The sequence below is a fragment of the Nothoprocta perdicaria genome, unplaced genomic scaffold (genome assembly GCF_003342845.1).
Source record: "Nothoprocta perdicaria isolate Ctin4 unplaced genomic scaffold, notPer1 scaffold_122, whole genome shotgun sequence".
Lineage (NCBI taxonomy): Eukaryota > Metazoa > Chordata > Aves > Tinamiformes > Tinamidae > Nothoprocta > Nothoprocta perdicaria.
The window spans coordinates 1,273,147-1,286,141 of NW_020454339.1; the positions used below are offsets into that span (position 1 = coordinate 1,273,147).

Here is a 12,995-nt window from a genome sequence, read left to right on the forward strand (position 1 = left end):
CTTAGTTAACCTGGTGGGGGATGTTGTAACTGGCCTTCATGAGTCTGAAGAAGAGGGCACAAAATGGCTTACAGGGTGCTTGGATGGAACCAGGAAATTCTGCCAGGGGGATTTTACAAGCCTGAGTTAAAGGCTTGGGATGAAAAGCCACTTTTAATGCACCAAGCAAATAGCTCATAGGAAGTGCTGACGAGATGCAAATTCTATCTTCCTAACAGTAAGCAGGTTTAGTGTAGGAAGCATTTAGGCATTTAATTCCAGGAAGGGCTTCAGGGCTGTGAATCTTAAGATGTCTCCTAAATAAACACACAAGAGTTCTATTCTTTGTTTCAAGAGACCACCAAAGATGAAAGAAGAGGATGTCATCTCTTTTATGAAGATTTCTAGTGGTTATGGCATCCATCCAGAAAGACAGTTTTTTTTTTTTTTTTTTTCTCTGTCTCCCATTTGATAGTCTGTATGATATTTTGGGAGGAAGCACTCTTGTCCCTTTGGAGCTGCTATTTCATTACATTTAAATCCCTGAGCTGGAGAAAATGATGTTCCATAGCTTACCCTTGATCAGTAGCCTCTGGGCCAGCAAAGGGAGTTCAGCATCTTAGAACTTTTGTGAGTTTCCCCATCTTCATTACCTTTTTTCCTTCTTCTTCTTCTTCTTTTTTTTTTTTTTTTTTTTTTCCCCAGCTAATCCTAAATTTGTGTCTTTGGTGTTTCATTGATGTAAAATCAGTGTAATTGGGTTGAACAAAAATAAAGATAAAAGACTTTAGAACTTCTTGAATCAAAATTTGGAACAGAAGTTCGAGTCTTTTGCATCCAAAGGTAGGAAATGGGATGGAAAGCAACATTACTCAGTGTGGAATCCTCTTCAGTTATCAATGTTGACTTCTCCACCAATAAGTTTATGGTGCCATGGAGAAGCTACATGCTCCACTACACAGACACTCTTCCTTGGAAGTAAAATCTATTATGTATTCTCTGCTATAAGTGGTCCAGGTTCTCACACAAATACGATACCTTCAGTTAATGGAAAAGTGCTAATGTTTTAAGGATTCTTAAAATGTACTGATGAATTGGTGCAGTGAAGACAGATCTAGAAGTCTCTATCAGCATATCTTCCTCTGAGCCCCATGTGAGTTGTTCTGAGCAATGTTCTGAGCAATGTGGTTCAGGCAAATGTGTTGCTTCCCTGCCAGAAGTGAGCAAGAAACTTTAAATGTTGAGGATCAGCATCTGGCCTGTAACTGTTTTAGTTCACTCAAAGTTGAAAACAAAAGCCCAGGAAAGATTCTTTGTTTCTGATTTCTTTCACAGTTCTGTGAGTTTAAATAACATTTACCATTGTATCAGAGCATCTTAAATTTCATTGAGTACATATATATCTGAGGATTTTTCCTAAGTGGTTCACAGGTATGGGACAAGAACATCTTCATTGATTCACTGCGYATAAGGTCCTTGTCAGGCTCAAATCCTTTGGCTTGAATCAGTAAAAACCACAAAGAAGACCACCACAATTTTCCAACATATTTTGGAATTGTATGGAGACTGCTGCAATGCCAGACTCCAAAGTGTTAGAGATTCACTGAACAGYTGAAGTTGGATGGGACCTCTGGAGATCATATAGTGCAAAATGTCCACYAAGGCACATTGCTGGCTCATGGTCAACATGTCCACCATGACCTTCTCATCCTTCTCTGCAGAGCTGCTCTCCAGCAGGTCTCCCCCAGCCTGTCCTGGTGCCTGACATTATTTCTCCCTACATGCAGGACCCTGGACTTGCCTTGGCTGAACTCACTAGGTTCCTTCCCGCCCAACTCTCCAGCCTACCTAGGGCCCTCTGAATGGCTGCACAGATCTCTGGGGTATCAGCCACTCCTCTCAGTTTTGTATCACTCACAAACTTGCTGAGGGTGCACCCTGTCTCTTCATGCATGTCATTGAACAATACTGAACCCAGTGCTGGCCCCTAGGAGCACAGGTAGATATRGGCCTCCAGATTAATAAATATAATGGCAGAGAGATTGCTTTAGACTTGCATGTTCTGCCTGCTGCCAGTCAGAGCTAAAAGTCTGGGATTATTTTAACATTTTAATATGCTAAGATGTATTAAGAGATATATCAGAATGTGGCTTTAGCTGTTTTCAACTTCTAATCATGAGGAGCAATTGGAATGTGCTACATATTTAGCAGTAATTGCCCCAGATATCCTTGTGCAAACAGAAAGCTCTTGGAAAAAGATGATTGTATGATGGTATGTACTCCTTCATGAAAATTTATTGTTTAAATATAATTTATTCCAATGTGTACAGTGACAGGACTTCGTGGCAGTCATAGGTAGTCACTGTCTGTCTGCTCTTTCAGAGAGCCATTCAATAAATTACAGCAATCTGGCATTTTTTTTYTTTTCTTGCAAGAGAAAAATAAAGCTCAACAAAATGGTGAGTTTCTCCAAACTTCACATGAAAGAAATACATATTGATATATTTTGCAGCCAAAGCTTTCATTCTTGCTGATGCACTGAAAACTGTTTTGAGATATATTCTGAATGACCCTCTAAATCATCACTGTATATTCTGTGTAGTTTAGCTTACAAGAAAACTAAAGATGAATAAGCTAATAAGCTTATACACATATATTTAGTGCAGCATATAAGGCATAAAGAAAGTTTTCTCTGAGGGATATGGATGMTCCCAATAAAAAAGCTCCAGCATTGCCAAAAATACAGTTTATTCTATCAAGTCAAACTCCGTTAAGTGTTTTATGCCAGAGAATAACGATAATATAGAGGCAGTGTTCAGAAAAAGGTTCCCAGACTGGGGAAGAGAGAGTAGGTTATTGAACACAGAAATAAGAATGTAGACAAACTGTCATGTGTTTTGCAAGAGTTGAAGAGATGCTTTCACATTAAATAGAAAAAATTTACACAGTCCTTGAGTATGAAACATTTATTTATGCTTTTTTTTATTTTTCCTCCAAATTTTATGGTATTTAGTGAAAAAACACCAGAATTTGCTAAGAATTAAAGATGGAGCAAACTTAATTTGTCAGAGAGCACAGAGAGAATGGAGTTGGGAAACTAGCCTTTTGACTTATTAAATTGCTTCTTCTTTCAGAGTTGGAATCTTTTGACTCTTTCTCTCATAATGCAGTGTCAAACTTCCCAGTAAAACTATATCATGAACAGGGCAACTTTGTAAACCTAACGTCCTCAGGACAGGGTATTGACACATGGTTAATATTCCACATTGCAATTTATAGCCACTAATCTACAAGTATATGAAGATAATTGAGTTTTCCTCAGTTAAAGGCTTTTGCACTGGTTTTAAAATCTGTATTCTCTCTCTTTAAAAAAAAAAAAAAAGCTGTAAAATCATGATTTTGGCAGTGTGTGAGTCAGTGCAGAGCCATAAACATTGCTTCTCTTAAATGAGAATCTGAATTGGTAGTGGCTTAATCAAACTGAGAGAGATATAATTAAAAGATATCCTGGTCTTGAATGTTGTTTCAGAAATACTGTAAAGTTAAGTTCGACTTTCAGGAAAATGTGTGCTTGCTATAGAGGAAAGCCTACATTATGAGAAGTCTTATTTATCTTGACTTTTTAAAATAGTGGTGAGCTTCCTAAGTGGTACAGTTACAGAAGAGCTGGAAGATTGTCTGGATGGTTAAACTAAAGTTTAGGTGGAGTTGGATATAAATGCAAGTTAAATAGAAACAAGCCATTCTACAGTTAAATGTAAACCTGTATAGGAACTTAGGCTAAATCAATAAATGTCTTCTCTGTGCTCTTTAGGGACTTACGTTTGTGTTCCCTTTTGGTTCCCATCCTCCTCTCCCACACAGCCTTTGAGCAACTTTCCTATTGTCATCCCTGCCCATTGCATATTTGCTACTTTTTTTTTTTTGTTTTGTTTTGTTTTGTTTTAAGTGCAGTTGATGCTTGTACCTGCGCACAAGTGCTGATGGCATTACAGGATAGGCAGCAAAATCTTTACATCTATAAATGAAATTGCAGATCTCCTGTGCATATCACAGAGAGACTGCTGCTCTTTTCCCTGTGTCCATAAAGGGTCCTTCCTGTTGCAATCATGTAGGCAAAGTCCTAGGACTGGAAGGACATACAGTTGCATAGCTGCCCATAAATTAAATATTTATTCTTTCTGACAGCAGTAGTAGAATTATCCTCATCTCATGCATGTGTCACAGCTTGCTTTTCTCCCAAGTGAGTCTTGCCTTAGCAGAGGTGTCAATGTGATGGTGTTGTGCAAGCTAATACATTTGCTGCACATTTTTTCCACAGCCATGTGCAGATGCTTCAGGGAGTGCCAAATTTCCCAGTTTAGATCATTTATGCTGGGGGATACATAGGAGGAGGCTTTTTATTTACTGGACATTAGGGATCCCAATTATAAGAGATTCACTGAACTGGAGAAAATTTCTAAACCAGAGTTTACAAAAGTTACAAAGGAAAGCTGCTCTGCTCAGTGATCTTACTTGTTCAGAAAACACAGATGACTTTAACTGTGTAATTCAATTTCACAGAAAGAAGCCTTCGCAAGAGTGAGAGACAAACATTTCTGACACCCAGACTCTCACTGCTGCTAGCAGTTTTTGTTTGCCTATTAGTGCCATCTTCCAAATGTCGAAACTTGTGTTAACTGACTTATCCCTGTTTGCCCTCTCTCCTGTCTTCCTCACCTCTCACATATCAAATATTTTGCTTTCTAGGGGGAAATGCTGTGAAATAATGGGTATACACAATTAGGATCATTGCTAGGCAAATTACTTTAGGTATTTTTTGTATATATGGAACATATCATTCCTATGTAGAGATTTATTGTTGATGCACTGGCTTCCTCCACAATATTTTGCCTGCTCTCATTTTCTCCTGCTGCTAGTAGCTGTGCATCTTCCAGATTACCTCAAGTTATAATTGTCTGTCTTGGATTTGGAGTAACTCTTGGAAGAAGAAAGGATGTGCAATATAGCTTTGTATGCTGTAGTCTTGCCAGCACATTTTATTGACAGATGTAACAACCATGTCCAGTAGACTATCTCTTAGCTATCTGTGTAGCCCTAGCTTTAACCATTTGCAACTAATTTAAGCCTCGCTTTTTCCATGGTGTCTTGTGAGCATCAGGCTTAATGTGAGGTGTTTTCTCAGAGGGCTGCAAGTAATGTTGTGTAAGTTGGACTCAAGTCTCAGAAAATTTCACTTGCCAGCGGGCTGTACCTTTCCCCACCTCAGAGGGAAGGAACACAAGGTATTTTGAACTGAGATCCGTGCATGTACAGAAGGAATTCTGATTAAATTTGCATGACTTGTTATTTATTGCTCTGCATTGCTACTATGTGGACTCTCAGTATCAACCCCCTGTTCATGCAGGGCCTCTATTGGAAAAGTTTGTGCAATCAGGAGTGGAGCAGAAACATTTCCATTCGAAATAGGAAGCAAGTCGTTCTCAGAGTTAATYACAACTGTGTATTGCTTAAAGGTTGTTTGTAGGGAACAGATCGCAAATAGTCTGTCAGTTGTGCAATATGTTCACAAAAAAAAATCTTTATTCTGAATAAAATACAGCATCTTAAATACATGCTGTCCATGGGCAACTCAGAAAGATGGCCTGAATTTAACAAATTCATWATCTGCTCAAAATACTCAGGGCCACTGATTTGTTTGGATTCTRTTATGGATTATTATTTTTCAACTGTTGAATTCTTCCTCAGTACCATATGACAGATATTTTCAATGCTATATAATAGATTACATTAACTTTAATTGCTGGAATTTCTCAGAAAAAGGCTAATGTCAAATATGTAAGCAAAAGTTGCTACCTATAGGAACAGAATCCCTATATAACAAACAGGGAAGGGAGTCTAAGGGACTCTAAAAAGCAGCCATTTTGCAGTGTAATTATAATTCTGTGCTAATACTTGTAAAACTATTTTTTTGAAAAAGAACACTTATCTATAAATGGTTATTTTCGACCATTTGGAAATAGTATGGTGTAAACCAGAATGGACTATTTTAGAACCAAATTAAATGTTGATGTGGGAGCTATACTATTATATCTATACCAGTAAAAGTATACATGGGTGAGTATCTTCTCATTAGGAATTGCAAAGCTTTGATGAGGAAACTATAATGAAGGCTAAATTTAATTCTGACATGGTTATAACATCAATAGTTTATAGCTTCCTTATCATCAAGACTTCTTATTAGAATCTAATTTAACTGATAATTTAAAAATGGAGCTGAGTTTTCCTGGGGCTTTCAAAGCTTCCATTCAGCCTACTGAAATTTTTATCTTATAGTTATTCTATTCCTCATGTATGTGCAAGTAGCTTCCTCTGGAATATCTACATCAAGTGAAACACAAATTGTATTGCAACCACCAAGCATTATTATTATTATTAATATTATTATTATTAATTATTATAATTTTATTATAATATTATATATATATTATTATAATAATTATTATTATTTTGTAAGGTTATCAACAGTAAGATAGGAAATAAATTTTTTGGGAGCATACCATATACCATTTGAGAGAAAAATGTGTAGCTGCTCTAAGGAAGAGGTTTTAGTGAGGTCTGTGTTTTGTTAACCTTGTAAGACAGGTAAAGGTCATGCTAAAAGAGAAACAAGGGAGGAGATGACTAATTGAAATACATTGCTTTTTTCTGCTATTTTTCAATTCTGAAATGCAGTCACTGAAGTGAAGAAATGACAATTATGTCAAACTATTAGAAAGAAAAAGCAGGAAAGAGGAAAATCATAACAAAATGATGGCTGTTGAATTGACAATGAAGCCACATAGGCTACCTGTACATTCTGTCTTAATCAGGCCATAGGAAATACTAAGAGGAAGAACAATAGATAAATTTGTAGCATGTTCAGTTCAGACTTTGAAAGAAAAAAACACTGCAGAAGCCTTTGAGACAATGTATCTYGTCTGTTTTGCATTCTGATACCCCTAACTTTGCCTTTCTAATCTATTTTAAAYTATTCCAGGAAGGAGCTTCTCTGCAGACCTCTATCTGATAACTTTAAATTCTCCATTTTTAATAAAAAAAAAATCAGGATTATACATCTTTTAATATCTTGTTTATTACTCAAATTTTCCATTTCCTATGGGCAAACAAACAAACCAACAAAAAGTGAAGTTTCCACTTTTCCTCTTTTTTAAACTGTGATTTAATGAAGCACGTATTGTAAGGTTACAAACCTTAGCTCATAAATATTTTCCTTTTCTTAGAAAAGAAAGAATATAGCTTTCTATAACTCAAAATATTTTCCTTTTCTTAGAAAAATATGTATTTTTATACATTTAAAAGGCTATGGCCTTATAAAGAAGGTTAAGATCATTTCAAACAATAACAAAGATATTTAGCTGCAAATGTAAAATGAGTAGAAATCTAAGGAATAAAATTTCTATTGTTGGAAAATCTGACATACCTGAGAAATTTTCATGTGTGTGATTTACTCTTTTGGGGAACATATTGTGAAAAGACAATTGTAACCACMAAGAGAAGATTAGTTCAAAATTGTTATAAACACAGGTAGATATTGAGGCTGATTCTTTAATTCCTTTTTGCATGGTGACAAGTATGGATGCAGTGAGCTGCCTTGGCGTACACTGCACTGGATTGGTTCGGAACAGTGTCCAAGGTGATGCAAAATCAGGACTCCGGCTATATAAGCAGAGTCCAAGTGTAAAGATTAATGAACTTTCACATTCATTATGCAAACTCCTCTAATTTTTTTTTCCTTCCCGTAATAGGTTGAATTAGAAGTACTCTTCTAATTCAGAAGCTAAAAATGTTAGGGAAACTTATGTTCAGAATTGAATTTTGTAGTTAGTGGTACTGATATTGCATGTGTCACAAGGTGCTCAGGGTTCAGTAAACCTGTGCTGTGATTTCTGCTATGAGAAATTCAGAACTAGTTATCAACTTCCACTTGCTGACTTTTGTGAATAGACTGGGAAATCTACCTAAATTATGAAGACTAAGCTTATTTAAGAAACAGTATTTGGTTGTTCCCAGCACAAAGCCATGATTCCAGTTTATTAAAAACTGGAGTCTATCATCTGCTTACATAATAGGAAAAGGAAGAGGAGAAATAAGTTATTTTATTCAAAGTAGTGTTTTGGTGCCTACTCCCCACTGAAATCGCTGGAAACTGGGCATWTAATTATCTTAATGTGGTTGAACATTACATGCTGTTATGCTCTTATCAGGTTATTCAGATAATAATTCATCTGTCTTAAAGGATCTAACTTCTTCCCCATTTTTAATCTGCAGCTCTGTAAATTATTCTGTTTTGTTTCAAGATTTATTTTCATTGCAATAGGAATTAAAATGTTCAAAACAATGTTTCCATTCTTAATAAAATAGATTTACTGTTCTTTGCTATGAACCCCGCTTTCAGACAGCCTGAATGAYAGGCTATTCTGGCCCTGGAAATGACCACAGTGACCAGAAGTCACTGTCTTGACTTCTATGCAAGAAGCCTGAAGGAATATCTTGAAATTAGAGCTGAGGGAGCCCTGAGCAGCTGGATAGCCAAGAATCTGTGAGGTCCACAGTGAGGCAAGCTATGTTGTCCAAAGTATAGCTTAAAGCCAAATCTCTTCTTCTATCACACAGTGTCAATAGGAAGAGAAGCAATGAAAATAATTGTAGTCACATAAAAATTAAAACAAATGCATCATTCTCTTCTAGTGACTGGAGGGGAATACTAATGAGGCAACCTCTGAATAACACTCACTGATAAAACTTTTTATAGGCTAGTTGATTTCATGTGCCTACCCAATTTAGCTAATAAATACACCATCAACAATTCAAATTGTTACATTTTTTTAAACACATACATGAGTCACTTTGCACTTTAATGAACAATACTGCCTGTAAGATGTTTCTAGATTAGATAAAGGCAAAAGTAGCCTTGGGAAAAAAAATGGACGGTTTTGTTCACTGTTGCTTTTACACAAAAGGGAATTTTTGAATGTTTTCCAAACTGAGAGTTCATTAAGAGAGAAGCTAGAATTCTTTTTAAAAATGTGGATTTTTTTTCCAGATATATAGGTCTCTTTCAAGTGATATTTTCTTTTCTCTTCTTTTTTATTGGAATGACTTCACGCATAGATAGATAATAGTTAAAGAAGGGCCTTTTGCTGCCAAAAGTGTTATAGTAGTATTGTTCTAAATGCGAATGAGACATATGTTTTATAAAATTGTCTATTGTGTTTTAGGATACCAAAACCAGTCAATGAAAATCAAACAGTGGATGAAAAATATCATGACATTGGTAGCTACCTTAAGAAGATCAGGGGTATCCCCAGAAATGAGCAAGAATCTCTTCAGAAAAGGGAGCATGTCGACATGTTAATAAGAATACTCAATAAAGTGTAAGTATTAAGATCAAAATTCACTTTTAACATTGATAATGAAGAAGAAAAGGAACTTCACTTAKATTTGGGGGAAAAAGGCAAGCAAAACAAAAAATAGGACAGTAAAATGAAGAACATGATCTAACATTAATCTTCAGTGATGAGCTACACTACTTTCCTTTTGACACATCTCCCGCCTTCTCCTGTTGCATCCTTAGRTTTCAGACTCTTTAGAGAGAGGGATGTTTGCTCCTTTTCTATCTCTGAAGTATCTGCTCTATTTCTGTATTTACACAAAAAATTAAGACTCCAACAGGAACCTTGGGTTGCATTACAAATTCATATTTTCTAYCTGGAGCTATTACCATGTTTAGAATAAGCACTAGAGTGCTGCATTGCTAGAGAAAATGAAAGTTTAGGACTGATTTTTAGAGGACCTACAGTTACTGCATTTCTTTACACTGAAGAAAAGCTCCATTGATCACTACTGGTACTGCATCATCTGTCTTTATAATAGTACTTCTACTGATTTAAATGAAATTAAGCACCTTAAGTATATTCTTGCGCTGGAACCTCAGAATGAACCTGTTCTTTTATTTTGATGCTAACTATGTGCTTCTATCCCTGTTACAGCTGGCCAAACTTATAGTCCTTGTAGGCATTAGTTCTCTGCTATCCTACTGATATCAATATAGATATATGGTATATGTAATACCAGTCACATAGCAAAATCTGGCTTCAGGGGACTATCTCATTTAGCTGTTCTGATCATTCTCATTCTAGCATTTTAAAGACTTACACTTTTAAAACATTTCTGCTTTAGAGAGCTAAATTTTTCTCATTTTCATGCTTATAGTTACGTTGTACTTTTAGATGCAAAATATTAATTGATTTGCCCTGCAGAAATGTCAGATGCTGCTGCTGCCACCACGTTTACAGGCTGCAAACGGTGGGAGGTGATGGGGGAAGGTGAATGAATGGCTGCATGTGCAGTGTGAGTAAAACTTRTATTAATGTTGCCTGATTCAGTAGTTATAGCTTTGACTTAGCAAGAAACAATGATAATGAAGTATAAGACATTTGATTCATTTATCTGGTAACTTGAGGACAATAGTCAGTCAAGTTGGTTCAAAAATACAGGCTTATCTATCCTCCAAAGCTGGACCTTTCTAGCTATTTCACTGTAAATAGATGTGACTTGGCATCCATTTTCATTGCTTTTAAAATCATGTTTCATGTTTGCACAGCTTTGTTAGTACTTTAAGTGCTTTAAGGACACACTGATGATACTGGTGGAGATATAAGCAGATGGAATCAAAGATGTCCTTAGTCTGCTTCCAGCTACAACTCCACTGGAGGATCCTGTCCCTAAACTTCTGCTGTCATAACTGTTTATTCTATTGCTTCTTCAAATTAATATGTAACATGATCGGCATAGAAACAAAGAAACTTTATTTTCTTTAACAGGATTTGCTTTCTTTAATCTAAATATTTTATAGAACTGGTTTGGGGAAGAGTTAAATAGTTACATCAATGTAACGGGCAGGAGAAAAGTGCGGGAACAAACAGTTGGCAGCGAGTAAGAGGTGGTAATGATTTAGACCAGAGCTGCTGCTGAGAAGTCTCCAGTGTAAGTCCTTGATGTAATCAAACTGTTATATTCCAAACATAAAAACATTTGGAGAAGGTGTCAGTGCTCAAGAAAAACAGGATTTAATCTTCATAGTCCGTGCCAAACTCCCATTGACTTCAGTGAGCCAGGATTTCAACTGTTTGCTGAATACAGCCATGGCATGGACTAGCCAATAGATAATTTCTGACACTTAGTTTGAGATATTTCATCATCCCTAATCTCATGTAAATGTGARTTGTTGTTGAAAGATTCTTTTCTACTTCCCCTCCTGCTTTTGGCTGCATATATCCAAGTACTTCCCTTGTGTTAGTTCCAATGACAGAAGTTTAGCCCAGTACTAAAAGTATACACCCCAAACAAACACAAAATCAGTTTCCCATTAGGTTGAAGTGACTCATCCTGCAGCTGTGGATTTGTTACATGTGATGCAAGGCAGCGAGCAAGACACTGAGGTTGAGGAAGAGACCACCCTGCCAGCAATATGAGTCACAGTTATTCAAAATATGCTCCCAAACTTGGGTGCAGGGTGGAAGGGGCAATCTCACTCTCCATCTCCCTTGAGTCCACATGAGCATTTGTGTCACTGCAATGTGGAGTTTGAGAAATAATCTGTGATATTACCAGCCCTGACCAAGTTTAACATAAAAAGAGATAAGCTCATACACTGCTGTAAGGAAAAGCTTAAGTGCAAAGGCAACATTTAGTGGCCACAGACAAATAGAGACTGTTTCTTACAACTGTAATGCTGGCTTAAAGTGTATGTAAAGCATTAGACTTAGGATACAGCTTTAAGGCATCCTAAACTAATCTAAACCAGGCTTTCTGCATCCCTGCTGCATCTGTCAGTCTCTGTCTTTGCATTTGTGCTAGTATTCATGTGATGTGACCGCAACCAAGTTCCTGAGAAGTATTCTGATGAAAACTGAACCCTATTTAAAACCTGATTTGACCAGATCACCTCCCTAAATCACCCCACTATGTTATCAGAGGAGTAGCAGTGGAGAGAGAGGAGAACTGCTGTCCCTGACTCTAGAGCTGTTCAAGCACCTAGTGACTCTCACATCTGAAATACTGTAACCCATGCAAGGAAGAAGAGACGCTTGCATGGTGCTTCCCTGATATCCCAAGGACAAGCAATCATTGATTTTTGTAGTCCCACTGTGGAAAGTATGATACCTGGCTAATTCTTATCCTTTAATGTTCTTTCTTTTAGAAACTCTTTCCTCTATTGGGCATAGGTGATAATAATATTGAAATAATGTCAAGAATCTCTGTTACTTACAAGCCTAACATAGTAGCAGTGGAAAGTATTTTTCTGCCCTATGCGATTGCTTTGTGGAACCAAAGATGGGATATAAAAATGGTTTCCTGATAAAGAAGACCATCAAAAAAAAAAAAAAAAAAAAAAGGTGCACAACTGCAGCTGTGAAAAAGTATTTTTTTTCTATTACAAAAAAAGAGACTATGTTTTTTTTTTAAATTATTTGAATTACTTCTGAATAAATTTTTGACTGGCTGTGAAAATATTCAGTTTGAACTTTCAGCATACCATGTGGTTATAAATTCGGTTGCTTTTTCCATCTGCTAGAGAGTTTCAAACCCTCAGAAAGGCAATGGAAAAAAAATCCCATTCCTTCCATCAATGAAAGATTCTTTTATATAGAATCACAGAATCATAGAATCATTATGGTTGGAAAARATCTTCAAAATCATCAAGTCCAACTGCAAGCCCATCACCAGCATGGCTGCTAATCCATTTCCCTAAGTGCCTCATCTACACCTTTCTTGGTAACTCTGCCACTTCCTTGAGCACTCTTTTCAAGTGGAAATTCTTCCTGATACCTAATCTGACCTCCCCTGACACAACTTGAGACCATTTCCTCTTGTCCTATCTGTAGTTATTTTAGAGAAGAGATATGGGGAATATGATGGCTGTGAAGATCTTCATCTTTCTGTAGCATGAT

General features: G+C 36.5%; 1 protein-coding gene across 1 annotated transcript in view; it reads left to right on the plus strand.

Annotated features, from left to right (window-relative positions):
* The window catches only part of CNBD1 (cyclic nucleotide binding domain containing 1), a 164,204-nt gene that overhangs the window by 34,438 nt on the left and 116,771 nt on the right, over window positions 1-12,995 (plus strand). The window contains exon 4 of the mRNA XM_026054559.1: window positions 9,261-9,416. Within this exon, the coding sequence (XP_025910344.1) occupies window positions 9,261-9,416 (156 nt within the window). The remainder of the gene's footprint in view (window positions 1-9,260; window positions 9,417-12,995) is intronic.